Source organism: Tasmannia lanceolata, unplaced genomic scaffold, assembly GCF_043159265.1.
Source record: "Tasmannia lanceolata isolate RefF3 unplaced genomic scaffold, GAP_Taslan_0.1 ptg000012l, whole genome shotgun sequence".
Lineage (NCBI taxonomy): Eukaryota > Viridiplantae > Streptophyta > Magnoliopsida > Canellales > Winteraceae > Tasmannia > Tasmannia lanceolata.
In genome coordinates, this window is record NW_027518689.1 from 32139071 (window position 1) to 32153034 (window position 13964).

The 13964-nt window shown below is 41.0% G+C and overlaps 1 protein-coding gene across 3 annotated transcripts; it reads left to right on the forward strand.

Moving 5' to 3' along the window:
- Positions 1–1725: 1725 nt before the first annotated feature.
- On the forward strand, positions 1726–8915 carry LOC143887856 (uncharacterized). 3 transcript variants are annotated; one of them, XM_077392079.1, is made up of 5 exons: positions 1726–3399; positions 3553–3645; positions 3846–4181; positions 4278–7075; positions 7164–8915. In XM_077392079.1, the coding sequence occupies exons 2-5, from the start codon at positions 3643–3645 to the stop codon at positions 8629–8631; spliced, it is 4605 nt and encodes a 1534-aa protein (XP_077248194.1). In that variant the 5' UTR covers positions 1726–3399; positions 3553–3642; the 3' UTR covers positions 8632–8915. The 3 variants fall into 3 exon arrangements, with proteins under 3 accessions (XP_077248194.1, XP_077248196.1, XP_077248195.1); XM_077392081.1 differs by having other exon boundaries at positions 1726–1944; XM_077392080.1 differs by having other exon boundaries at positions 1726–1938.
- Positions 8916–13964: the final 5049 nt, after the last annotated feature.

Here is a 13964-nt window from a genome sequence, read left to right on the forward strand (position 1 = left end):
TCTATAGATCGGAGGGCTGCGATCATCCTATGGAAATGATTTTTGGGGAACATCCTGTTTACGTTGTGTTCCATCATCTGGATGGTTTGGATCATCTCATGATGTGGTCCGTACAATACTTTTTGAAAAATACGGGACTATAAGGGCTTACAGCATGTAAAATCTCAAAAAAAAACCATAAAAAAGAGATTTTATACTGTGTGCAAGTAAAGTCCAGTATTGTTCAAAAGTTGCAGTATGGGTTGTACCTCATAAATAGGTTGTACAACCTCATAAATAGTATTTTACACTTCATAAGATATTCCAAACCATTCATGTGTCGGGCCACGACATAAATAGGTTGTACCTCATAAATCATCTCCATATTAAGCCTCTGATCTCTAGAGTGACTGCACCTTATAGAAACCTACGTAGATAGGAGGGTTAGATCATCCTATGGGGATGATTTATGGGGTACAACCTATTTACATTGTAGCCCAACTAATGAACGGTTCGGCTAATCCTATGAAATGAGCCCCACTATACTTTTTGAAAATTACTGGACTTGACACACACCCACAGCCCATAAGATGTCCTGTAAAAAATCTTAAGAAGAAAGTCACTTTTAAGCTAATTCCTAACATGTACTTATTATACTCTATTTCTGCCTAGTTTAGGTGATTGGGATATGCTGATCCCATTGAAAAGAATAATTATGGACAAATGCTGTCGAGAAAACCTCGATTAGATGATAGTAGGCTTGGAAGTAAAACTTATCTTACGCCTATTTTACGTTGAACGAAACAGAGCCTAGACTGTTTGTTTTTGTAGCCTTTATGTTATGCATGATACATACTCCCATGTACCCTGACCCAAAAATTGCCTTCTTAATTCCCTTTTGTCCTTGATAAATAATGAAAATCTTCACTAATCTTACTTGAATTACAATGACCCTATGTTTTAGATTATGACAACCGATTGTGGATTCCTCAACCGATTATTGGAAAGAAAATTGCACTGAATTTGAGTCCAATAATCGGTCGGTTGGGGACTCCACAATCGGTTGTCATAATCTAAAACAAACAGGCCCTAAAAGGATAAACGTAGAAAGATAAGCATCAATCATGGAATTAGATAAAGATAGAAACTTCTTTATCTAACTTAATGACCACATCTAGCTCAGTTGCCTAATCAAGCATAATTTCCTAATCAATCAAATACAATCTAACACTGAGACCTATTCTATTCTAATAGTTCTAATTCTAAGGTCTTCTTAAAGTTTCAAGGGCCCAATTTGTGGCAACAAATCTCCATTGCAGGCAGTTAGATCACCTCAACTCCAATCAAGTTTAGTTGCAAGGTGTCAGAGTGATAAACGCACCCCCTACTTTAACCATAGCGACCCCCTTTAATTTCTTTATGAATACATTCTTTTGGAGGTCCCCCGAACTACCAAACATCCACTAGCCGCATATATTGATTCTCTAAATCTCTTGCTACTTTTCTTAGCCGCATAAATTTGGTAACTCTCGAGATTTATCTGAACTAGAAATACCTACCAGAGGATTTATTTGCTAAAATGATGCGAATCCACCAAAGTCATGATGCCAAAGCGAGTAAATGCCGTGGTAGACTTGTCCACCACGCTAAGATGCCGTGCCGTGGGAGTTTGGAGATTGAGAAGGAAATCCAAGGGCAGTTTGGGAATTCGTTGATGATAAATACGCGGCAGTGATACACGGATTTCGTCACACGCGAACAGGAAAAAAAACAAAAGAGAGGGGAGAAATAGAGAGGGATTTAGCGTGGAGAAGAAGAAGAGGAGGAGGAGGAGGAGGAGGAGGATCGGTAGCAGATTTTCATCTACAGATTGTTTTCATTTTTCTGCGGTGAAGATCAAATCATCATCGTCTCGTTGGATTCGTGGTGTCTGGGATTTTCAGCCAATTTTTTTAATCGGTACAGGTATTCAAACCCTAGCTCTTGATTTCTATGTTTTTTAGGTTGTTTTTCGTCGAGATGAATGCGTATTATGCTATGGAAACCGCCAGGGATTCTGCAGATGGCTTTGATTTTTATGAGATCTGTGGGATTTACTTTGGAAATGGACGGAATCGGTGTTTGGGACAGGTTTTTCTTGATTTGGGAAGAGAAGAAGAAGAGAAACAGACGAAGAATAGAAGAAGGTTAGGGTTCTTGAAAGGAATGGTCTAGATGGAGGCCGAGAAAGAAGAATTTGGTTTGTTAAGGGATGCTTGAGTTAGGGTTTTTAGATCTGTTTGCTTTTTAGGGTTTGTAGGTTCTGGTGGATTCCTACAGGAAGATGAGATCTCAAACGTCAAACGGGCAAGGCCACTTTTTTCGGGGCTGGTTCTATTGATTTATGTTGCTTTGCATAGCAAGCAGTCTTTCAGGGTTTGGTTTCGGCAGTGGATTCACAGAGCTGGATTTCCTTTTCCCTGTAAGGGGTTTTATGCGCGATTGGGGAAGAAAGGCCTTGAATCCTGGATCTAGGGTTTGGGATTTGAAAATCTCGATTCCTATTGTGCTGCCTCTGTGTTTGATTTCTTTGGGTTAGTTCTGTTTCAGGCAGTAACTCTGATTGTGCGTTGCCTCGCCCATGTAAAACACAGCCGGTAAGGCGATCTTTGTGCTTTATCTTGGAATGCCTTCATCTAAACCATGAAGGATATATTAGTGCTTGCAGGGTGTCCATGACAATCGCCGCTAAATCTTCCACATGTCTAGGTCGACTGGATCTTTCGTCGATTGCTCTTCCAAGTGGATCTTTAGGTTGATATTGATGAAAGTTTGTTCTTCTAGAAGCTCCCGTCTCCTTGTCTTGCTTATTCTAGGTGATAGCGTTTTCTTGGCCTTCCATCTTACAGAATTATCGAATACAGATTATTCTGTCATTTTTGGAGTTGCAGATTCAATGATCTACAACTATTGATGTGGGGCTGTAAAAGGTTTTTATCCAGACCTTTTAAGATCAACAGATGGTTTCCTGTAATCTTCTGGGTTCTTGTTATTTTGGATGTGCTTCGGCTTACCCAGAGTTGGTGCCAAGGTGTTGGACATGTGGAACTATCTAGACACTTTGCTGTCTTCTTGGGCATAATCTGAATAACCTTTTATGTTGGTACTCGACCAGAAATTTGGCGAAAAGTATTGAGTGGGGGAACCTTTGGCAAGTTTTTCTTGTGGCTGTTTTGGCCTGCGGATGAATGGATAGAGTTGCGCTATTTGTTGTCCTATTTATGTTACTTAATGTTTTCGTCTGTTCTATTTAGTTGTCTGCAATGAAGCCTCATCCCATATGGACATTTCCTTTTGGTTTTGACTATGTCCAATGCTGCAATGTGAACTGAAGGAGTTGCATGCAAGCCTTTAAGGCAGGTTAACACGATCTGCCCCAAGGTAATGGCCTATAGAGGCATGCATTGGCAGTCTGTTATCAGCTTTAGGGCTCTTAACAAAGATAGTTGTAATCTAACTAATTGGTGTTTTCTATTTAAAGGAACATATAATTTACATAGTGCCCTTGCTAATCCGAGGTTATTTGTTCCACAGGAGATTTCCTCCAATTGACTTGTATCTGTTGGGCTGATCAAAAGGAATACGAGCCACCATTTCTGTGAAGACGATGAGGGGTTCGATTCAATGGTTAGTTCAATGATCCTTCTTTGGTTTTCACGGTTATCATCCTCAAGGAGTTTGATGAAAAGTATTCAGAGAGCTTAGGTTATCTTTTCAGTTTCTCTTGGCTATTTTATGCCATTTTATATGTGTGTTGAAACCTTCAAGGTTATGATTATTGCTTACTTGCAGTGGTGTCTAAATGGAGAATATTTTTGAAATTGCAGATTCCTTTCTGCACTTGTACTGGGGGGTCAGCCTCTCATCTTGAAGCGACTAGAAACCATGAAGTGGCATCATCCTGCAAGATTTGTGGTGGGAAACCATTAGTGGATGGGAGAGGGGCCCTATCTGGGAACATGCTGAGCACAGTGGGACTTGAACTCACTAGAGTCATTGATCCAGACTTGAATTGGAAGAGGGTTTCAAAAAGGCGAGCTAGGAGTTCATTGACTGCTACCTGTAAAAAGAAATCTCTTTTAGGAAGCCTGAAAGAGAGGGGGGATCCGATCGATAAGGATCCAAAGAAGGTGGAGGAAATGCCAGTCTCTGAATCCGAGAAGGTTCTTTCTCACTATAAAGTCATTTTGCATTAAATTCATATCTGGAACTATTCACAACTAATCTCATGAATTTTAAATGATATTCTCTGTTGGCAGCTTGGAGTAACTATCCTTGGACGACGCTTTAGCAAAGCCATAGAGAGTGTACCAATTAAGAAAAGGAAGTTTCTGTTGGTCCGGTCTCCATCACCTCCGCCTCGGACTCCTTCTCCATGCTCAGAGGAATCTGAGCGCTTTCTAAAAAGTCAGTCTGCTTCAGATCGGGAGAAGGTTGCACAGAATTTGGGTCTCAACGATGAGGAGTCTGTACTAAATTATAATGCAGAGCAGGAAATTACAGCAATAAGTGCTGGCATCTCGATGGATTTGGGTCAGATTAACAATGCAAAAATAGTTATTGGTGACACAACTAACTTGGATGAGATAAATGAGAAGCTTGGTGGGAATGCAGATTTCTCTGGCATTTCAATATTGGCAGCTGCCGCTTGCAACAGTAGTAACATTGTAGGCGATGCGAGGAATGCCCTGGGTTCTGTAGGGAAATGTTCTCTTCCAGGTGAAGGGTCTCTTCCAGGTGAAGGGTTTCTTGGAATTCCACAAAACATTCAACAAAGTTCAGTTCCCGAAGAATCGTGCAAGGAACATCTACTAACCAGTGCTGAAGGTTCTGATGGTAGAACTGATTTAAAAATTTGCACTGAAACGCCTGTTAAAGAAAATTATATTTCTGTGGGGGGCAGCAAGGACTACCAGGAAGGTCTGGGAATGGAATTCAGCAATTGCATAAATGAAAAGAAACTGGCAGGCTCTCGCGTCTCAGACAAATCTATGGCTTCTTCGGCAGATCTTCCAAACACAGAGAACAGGATACCGAGAAGGATCGAGTCTGCTTCTTCCCATGACGATAGGTCCCACTGGGACTTAAATACTGTTATGGATGCGTGGGAGAGTCCAAGTTATGGAATGCATGAAGGGGGTATGCATGGGCAAAATCACGGAGATTTAGAACATTGTGAGGGGCAGATGGAACTTCCAGATACTGGATATCCCGTTGAAACCAAATTGCTGCATATGGATGGCCGAGTTGATTCGGGTGATGAATGCAAGGACACGTCTGTATTTGCGAACTCAAAATTGCTGGAGAAACATATTTTGTCTTGTGGTAGCTCAGTTGTGAATATTGTGCTAAGCAGAAATGACAAAGAATGCCTGCCAGTACAAGAAATTCATGAAGAGAAGGTTCTTTCTAGTGATATTGATACTGCCTCAAATACTGCAGTGGACATGGTAGGCGAAACAAACTCACTGCATGGTGAAGAAAAAATCAGCTTTTATGTCGACTCTGTTGCTGTTGCTGATGCTGATGAAAAGGCTGCTGTCCATTGCATGAGCTTTGAACGTATTGGGGAATGTGAAACCACATCTTCTGATCCAGTTGTCAGTGTGGATGCATGTGTTGATCCTACTACCTATGCGAGTGAAATTCATCCTGGAACAGATCATTTAACCAGCAGTACCATCCCACAGGAAAACACAGACACCACATCTATGGTTGATCCTGGTCACCACTCAGTAGATAAATGTATGCCCGATGTACAAAGAGATGAAACTATGGTTCCGAAGAGCCCTCTGATCGAGAAAAATGTAGCTTCACTAGATATGGGTTCAGAGACTGTTACCTGTAAGGTTGATGGCTCCTTAGCCATTGGCAACAAACCTTTTGATGATTTCTCCTGTACTGCTGTAGATCAATCAAAAGATGTGGGCATGGGTTACTGTCATGAGGACCCTCATACTTATATATCTCAAGAGTCATCCGAGCATGAGGAGTTGTCTACAGAAAATGCATGTGCTGGCAAAGATGAAAATTTGGTTGCAGACATGAACGTGCAAGATGATGTCAAAGTTTCCGATGAGAGCTTGAATGCAATTGGAATGGATTCACCGGTGCATATTGAATCTAAGGATTCGGCAGATAAGAATCCAGGGATGATTGACAATTACTCTTTGGTAGATGGTATGAAATCTCTTGAAGCAAACAAAACCTGTGCAGATGTCAGTTTTGGTGAAGTTGCTTTAGAAGATCCTTTTGACAGTGATTATGATTCTGATGTTTCTCAAAACAATCCCGATCATGCTATTATAGAGATGGAGAAGGTGATTGAGCATCAGGAAGATGATGATGCTGAATACGAAGATGGCGAATTAAGGGAACCAATTGTGCCTAGCTGGGGAGATGATGAGGTGGAAGAAGGGGAGGCTGAACATGTCGACTATGGGTCAGACAATAGAGACACGGATATCTTTGAATCTGCTGGGGATTATGATGTCTCCATCTCGTTACAAGCTAAGAGTGCTGAATGCAAGAAACAGAGGGCATCCGAGTCTGATCATGTACACAATGGTGGAGACATGGTTGGACATAAGAATGAACAAGAAACCGGTTGTGGGCCCTGCTTCCGAGGTTCGTCAGAATCTGATCATTCAGAATCTGGAAAAAGAGAAACAAAGAAGTTTGTGAGAAAGATCTCAAGGGAACAGTTTGGAAGGAAAGATGTGAGTAAAAAGCTCGGGATGAATGTGGGAATTGTCAGTGAATTAAGTGATAAATTATTAGATGGTGCCAGGGAATCAAGCCATGCTCCGAGTTTGAGGATGAGATCAACAGGATGGGATCAATTGCCGGAAGTTGATAAAAGTTCTGGGGAAGCAGTTATGGATGAGGAAAATAGTAGTGCTGTGAGGAATCGTACTAGTTTTCATTTGTCGGGTGCAGAGGGATCTTTGAGAAGGGATATTGGATCAACTTCTAGTAAGGACTTGTCACGTATTGAAGGGCCAAAATCGTTTGATGGCTCATTTAGAAAGGATAAAGTATATGCGCAAGGACGCAGGTGCGTGTGCGTATATGTATTTTGTTTTCAGCCTTTATAGTCTGTCATATATCTAATTGAATAATTTTGGCCATTTTTATATCTCCAGATCTGAGAATCTTGATGATTCAAATGCTAGATTGCAAAGGGATGCCGTCCATGGTAAATCCATTGGAAGGGGAGGATCTGCTATGGAGATACGTGGCAGTGGCAGTGGCAGTGGCAGTGGCAGTGGCAGAGGCAGAGGCAGAGGAGGTGATCATTGGTTGGATTCTTCAGGCGGCAATTGGGGTCGAAATCGTCGTCATTCACCTGGTTACTTTGCCCTGGGTGATGGGCACCCCGGGCTAAAGAGTGCAGCTGCAGTAGCTGCCGCAAAATTAGAGAGCAGTGGTTTTGTTGTTGCTTCGGATGGTACACTTGTAAAAGCAGGTGTCATGGGACCCGTTGCCCGTGTGCGCAAAGGATCTGAAAATGCTTCCTCTCAAAGAGTGCCAAGGTCTCTGGCCGGAAGGGGATCTCCAACTGACCGAGATGCAGCTTTAGATTTCAGGATGCTGATAGGACGAGAAATGAGCCCTGATAGAAGTATAAGTGGTGGTAGGGGCAGGTCTGGCAAATACGGTCCGAGAATGATTGGTACAGGCCACCGCGAGAGGTACAATCGGCCTGTGCCTGATGACACTTTTGATTCATCCTTACGTATGCAGCATCATGTAGGCAGAAGAGAAAGAAGTTTTTCTCCTATTCCAAGAAGACCTCCTCATCTATCTCGGTCCTGCACAAAATCTCGCTCAAGATCCAGAACTCGCTCTCCCCATATATGGGTGTCTCCAAGGGGAAGGAATGGCATTGGGATGAACGGGGCTCCTGGTTTACGAAGATACAGTAGGTCTCCGAGTTTCAGGTCAGAGGCTAGAATGGAAAGAGGGAGGTCGCCTAGTCGACGGACTGGTTTTGCAGAACATATGGCAGATTTCAGAAGTCATTGTTCTCCACCTCGTGCTTCGAGGTGGATTGATGATAGGATTAAGGCGGCAGATCATTTTATGGAACGTGACTACAAAAGATCATCAGGTTCAGAGAGGAGCCCACCAGGGAGAGTTTTCTCACGAAACCATAGGTTTGATTTGATGGATTCCCCGGGAAGATTGAAGTCGGATGAGTACTATAGACACATGCATTCAGACAGATTTCCCGAGTTTGGTGTTGGTAGAGGTCATCGGCGTGATGGAAGTGATGACAATAAAAGGAAACATGGCGACAGATACGGAATGGCCTATCCTATGCGGCATTATGATATTGATGGTGATGTGAGGCGCTTTCGTTATGATGTAGAAGATGGTTTTAGGGTTCATAACTCTCGTGCAAAAAATTCTTCAGAGTTCCATGGGAGAGGAGGTAGTCCAAGGGACTATGGCAGGGGCATTGACAACAGGCTTGGTAATGAACCCAGGGGAGCTAGAGAAGAGAGAGGCCATTTCAGATATGGCCTAGAGGGGAAGCACAGTACTAAGGCTTTTGGAGTAAGAGAATGTGACGAAGATCTAGCTCCTAGAAGGAGAAGACCATCATGACTCTGTTACCTAATTTTGTTTTTTGCCATCGGGTGCTTCCATTGGTAGTGAAAGATGCTGAACCTGATGATCAATTTTTCTTTCAGCAGGAAAAGCATCTCAATCCTGCAGTGCTTGTAAAAACTTCATCACCATTAGGACTTGAAAATTTTGTTTGGCATTACTTGTCTGCTTTTCCTTTAATTTTAGTTTTATTTTTTTTTGTCCGGGCCTATCACAGGTGTGATGTACCTCTATGAGGCCATTGAAATATTATCAATTAGTGAAAATTCAATTTTTTGCTTCTTGCTCATTGTGGAAATTTAATTTATGCTTCTTGTTCATTGCCATACTAAATGAATTTGATGATTTTTCAACCTTAGCTCTCTATACATGGACATAGTTATCAAACTCTTACGAGTCGTACGAGTCGAGTCAACTATGGAGTCGAGTCGAGTAGTTGGGCTTTCGAGGCGAGTTGCATGGATGACTCGCCGCTTTGAAGACTCTTACGAGTCATTACGAGTCGACTCGAAGAAAAATAACTCTTATGAGTCGAGTCGTTGGCCTAGGCTTTCTTGTTTTGATGGTTGAAAACTTGAAAGTTGGAACTTATAACTTAATTTTTTTTCTTCTGAATGGTAGGCAATTGCACTAAATGCAAAAAAAAAACAAAAAAACCGATGAGGTCTATACAAATAAAGAGACAGAAAAAGAAAGATAAGAACAAGCCCCACTGCAAGGGTCAAGGAGGAAGGAAGTCAAGTAGCTCAACTCTCTCCCTAGAGACAACATCCCTAGCTAAAGTGTCTGCCACATTATTAGCTGACCACCTAACATGATGGAAAGAAATCGATGCATCCCCTACCCTATATTGGATCTCATTGCAGAAAGAGACAAATGACCAAGGGAAGAAACGAGAGCCACTAAGCCACATTATCACATTGAGCGAGTCTCCTTCTACCACTACCTTATTCAAATCTCCATTCTCAAGATATCTTATTGCTTGGTAGATAGCACGCAGTTCAGCTTCATTAGTGTCCGCGACTCCATTGGGACCCGCTAAAGCCCATTTCATAGCTCCAAATTCATCCCTCAAGACTCCTTCAATTCCGACAGGACTAGGGTTTCCTATACTAGACCTGTCAAAGTGTAGCTTCAAAAAACCATGTGCAAGAGGCTCCCAGTCTTGGACAATCTTGGGTTCTTGGCCTGAACCACCACAAATCCCCTTCCAACAATACCCTAAATCATGAACGAATACAAATCTAAAGTAAGGAAGGATTTTCACCCATGATTAAGTTCATACTAGAACTTAATTATTTTTGTGCTTGCAAGTTACAAGCATGTAGTCATAGCTCCAAATTCATTCCTCAAGACTCCCTCAATTCCGACAGGATCAGGGTTTCCCATGCTAGACTTGTCAAAGTGTAGATTAAAAAACCATGTGCGGGAGGCTCCCAGTCTTGGACAATCTTGGGTTCTTGGCCTGAACCACCACAAATCCCCTTCCAACAATACCATAGATCATGAGCGGATACAAATCTAAAGCAAGGAAGGATTTTCACCCATGATTAATTTCATACCAGAACTTAATTATTTTTGTGCTTGCAAGGTACAAGCATGTAGTTATTTATATTTTTGGCTTAGTGCTTATTATCTATGTGCTATTGGGTTATATTTTATACATGCGTCATCTTTTTATATATACATGCTTCATCTTTTTATATATAATTATATTTTTTTCAACTAAACTTTTGTTCTTGTCAAAAACTCTTATGAGTCACAAGTCGAGTCCAGTCATGAGTCTTAAAATTAAGATATTGAGTCATGAGTCGAGTCATGGGTTGACAAATATGTACATGGAAAGTCTAAGGTTCTTGTTTGCCGATGAGTAATGACTGAACTGGAGCTTGGAAGTATGTAGGTGAATGTAAATGTGGGAGTGTAAGATTATCCTAGATGTTATATGAACCTTTTGTGGCTTTTTCCTATTGTGCAGATGGTGGTTTTCTGATGTTCCACTTTGCTTCTAATTTACTGCTTATGGTGTTCCACTATGCTTCTAATTAACGTGATTTTTTCCGGTGGTATAATTTAGGGAGCAACCACCTGTTAAATACTGTACCTTGCAACACTAATTTTTATATTCTTGATGTTCCATCATTTCAATTTGGAGGAGAACACTGCGAAGGCAATGGGTCTTCATGATAGCTCTTCAGGCAGACTAAGAAATAGATTTCATGGAAATTTCACTTTTGAATATCCCCAAGTAGCCGACCTCTTTATATTAACAAGTTTACTCTTGGTCTTTGGATAATCATTTGTCCAGGCAGATGCCCTTGCTCACTTGGCTATGATATGGTTTTGTTAGAAGAACATTTATTTGTTTGACTCAGTGTTTAAAAACGCGGATGCAGCAACACAAAATCCTAGTCGACTCGGCACGATGAGGTCGAGTACTCGGTTGAAGTGGCTGAATACTTGGTTGACGTGGTCATAATTCGGGAGAGTCAAAGGAGTTTGTATTGACTTTGTAGAGCAAAACATGGAACGCGGATGCGGCGCAATGCCGAACGCTGCCAGAGTAAAAGGGAGTCGACTCGGGGGAGTCGATGCGGACGCAGATGTGGGGGAGTTTTAAAAGTGTGGCTTGATGTATCTCATTTTTTTTTTGTGTTGCAAGTCTGCCTCATTTACTGAAATACATTTTGTAATGTACCTAGTCTAGAAACTGCTGGTCGGAATGAATCTTTGAAGATAATTCTCCGAACTTGGTATATTTGTTTGTTTTATTCTTCTGCAGAAATAATACTGGTAAATTTCTTTGTTTTATTCTCCTGTAGATGTAATGGTGATTTGTTCTTGTTTCTTTCTTACATATGCCTTTCTGCAGGATATGTTAGTGATACTTTCTTATTATTTATTTGAAAGTAAGTGTCCCGCTGTTCTAAATTCTTTCCACTGTAGATTTCCGGTTTGGATCATTACAAGGGATGGAGGGAAATCAGTGCTTTCAAAGGCACATGAGGTGTTGCGAACGCCTCAAGGCGATGCGTCCCAAAAATGACATGAGGCATAGAAAAAGCATTTTGCTTCCGAGGCGTAGGCCGCAAGGGGGTGAGGCATTCGTAAAAGGTGTGCACCTATAACTTGAGGCATACACCTACATTGAAAGGCATAGTCTTTTAGATATAATGCAAAAGACATGATCTTTACTGCTTGAATCCCCCAGAATTTGATTTTCACCATTTTTTTTAGTTTTTTCTTCTTCTAATCACCTATTAATACTCAAGTTAGATTAAGTATGTTTTTAAGAGATTTATGAGAGTTTTTCGTTTTTAGGACCTTTTTTCTATTCTTTGTTTTTGCAATTTCTTTCCAACTGTTCAATAGAATCAAAATCCGTTACATTCGGTGGTTGTCTTCCATCAAAACAAAGCCTATGATGGCAGAGAACTTTGTAACTGTGCACTCCCCTTTCTTAGAAAATAAAATAAAATTTGAAGCTCTACCTGTGAACCTTCTAGGGTCGCACACCACCCTTTTACAAGGCTAGAACCCCCTAGCATCTTAGGATGGAACTAGATCTGCTTACCTGCTACAATGTATACAATTCAAACATGATGATCAATTGCCAACAAAATACAAGGCACTTGCATAAAAACATAGATTGTTATATTTTATGGGTTATGACTATTTGTTTTTTTCTTATGATATGGAAAAGTAGGGAATATATCATAAACTTGATAATCACCCTACTATGTAGCTGTCTATTTTGTATTATTAGGTTGGTAATGTGTTAAATAGTAGTGATAATTATATACTGATCTTTGTTAGTGTATTGATGGATGGATGAGGATATTTTGATGGAAATGAAGCATTCCTTTTTTTTTCTAAATTTTTTTGTATTTTTGAAACCAAAGTTCCAGCCACAATAGCCCATCTTCTCTGCCACATTCTTGGCCCAAAATTATAGGCGACCAAACCCCTTCAAAACCCTTCCTTATCCTCCTCCAAACCACTGTGAGAATAGTTTCTTTTGGCAGTCCAATCCATTCCAAACACACCGACTTAGTTTTGATTTAAAAAACAAAAAAATGCCCCCACAGCTGATCACCCTCTTCTTCCATGTGTTCTTAGTCACCTTGATTCTCCGATTCCCCCACCACCATACCGCTCTTCAAACAGCCCTTTCTGCTGCCTCCCTTTAGCAACCCCTAAATACCTTTTTTTGTCGATTTTTTCTCCTATCCAAGATCCTATTTTATAGCCTCAGTTTGCACCGCAAACTCCTATAAAAACAGTCACCGTCCATATGTTTTTCACCCTTTTGTTTCTAATTTTTTAACCTTGCCTCTAATCCCAATATCACATGCCCCCAAATCCCTGATTTTCCGTTGCCGATATCCCTGTCTTTCCTATTTTTAAGGCGCTAACAACACCTTATTTCTTAAATAATAGCCGATTAACCTTTGCCTTCCCAAGCATTTAGCCGCTTTCTTAGTTTATCTTTTACTAGGGAACAATAACCTCACCTTCTTATTTATAGTTTAAAGTTAGCTTTCCAATCCTTAATTTTAGCCCCTTCTTATTTTCAGCCAATCCCCTTGCACCACCTTCTTCTACCTACGCAAGAAAGAAAGCCCATATGTTACTTCTTTTAGTCCACCAATATCAATTCTCTCACTTAGTTCTAGGTGGCCAGGACTACTTACTAAAGCCATCCGAAATCTTCCTTTTTTATTTTTTCATCTAACAGCCACGCCAAAACTACCATCAACCCTACCTTTTCCGAAGCATTCCAAGAGACCCAACCTCTTTAATTTAACCAATTAAATATCTTTCTTTCTTTAACCCTTCCTATAACAACCATCTCTTTAGCCTTTCAACCTTAAACCATACCAATTAATTAACCTATTAACCCCCTTCCCAATACTTTGCCTTTCTTGACTAAACCCTACCCCTCTTTTTCCTCTGGGTACCCCCCTTTTCCTTCCCAAACATAGACCCTTTTCAAGTTTAAATCCTCAGTCGACTACTCACCAAACAGCCACTCACCTTTAACTCGTAAGCCTACCCCAACCTTCTATGTTACCCGGCAAGAACTTCCCCTTGTTAACTGATTCTTAACCTCTCATGGATTTACGGTTAGTCCCACCATTTTTTGGATACGGCGATTGAGAGACTAGGTGTTTGGCATGGATTGATGCAATTGAAGATTGTGTAGATAGAAGATTGTGTAGATAAATATGTCTTGAGCCACGTAGAGACAATTAACTGTGCCAAGGTGACAATTGGCCTTCACGCCAAATCATTCTTGATGAAGTTGGAACGGGAGCAACATAGATCGG

Coding starts and splice junctions, on each gene's coding strand:
- LOC143887856 (XM_077392079.1), top strand. Junction 4,182..4,277: donor CAGTCTCTGAATCCGAGAAG/GTTCTTTCTCAC, acceptor CTCTGTTGGCAG/CTTGGAGTAACTATCCTTGG. Junction 7,076..7,163: donor GTATATGCGCAAGGACGCAG/GTGCGTGTGCGT, acceptor TTATATCTCCAG/ATCTGAGAATCTTGATGATT.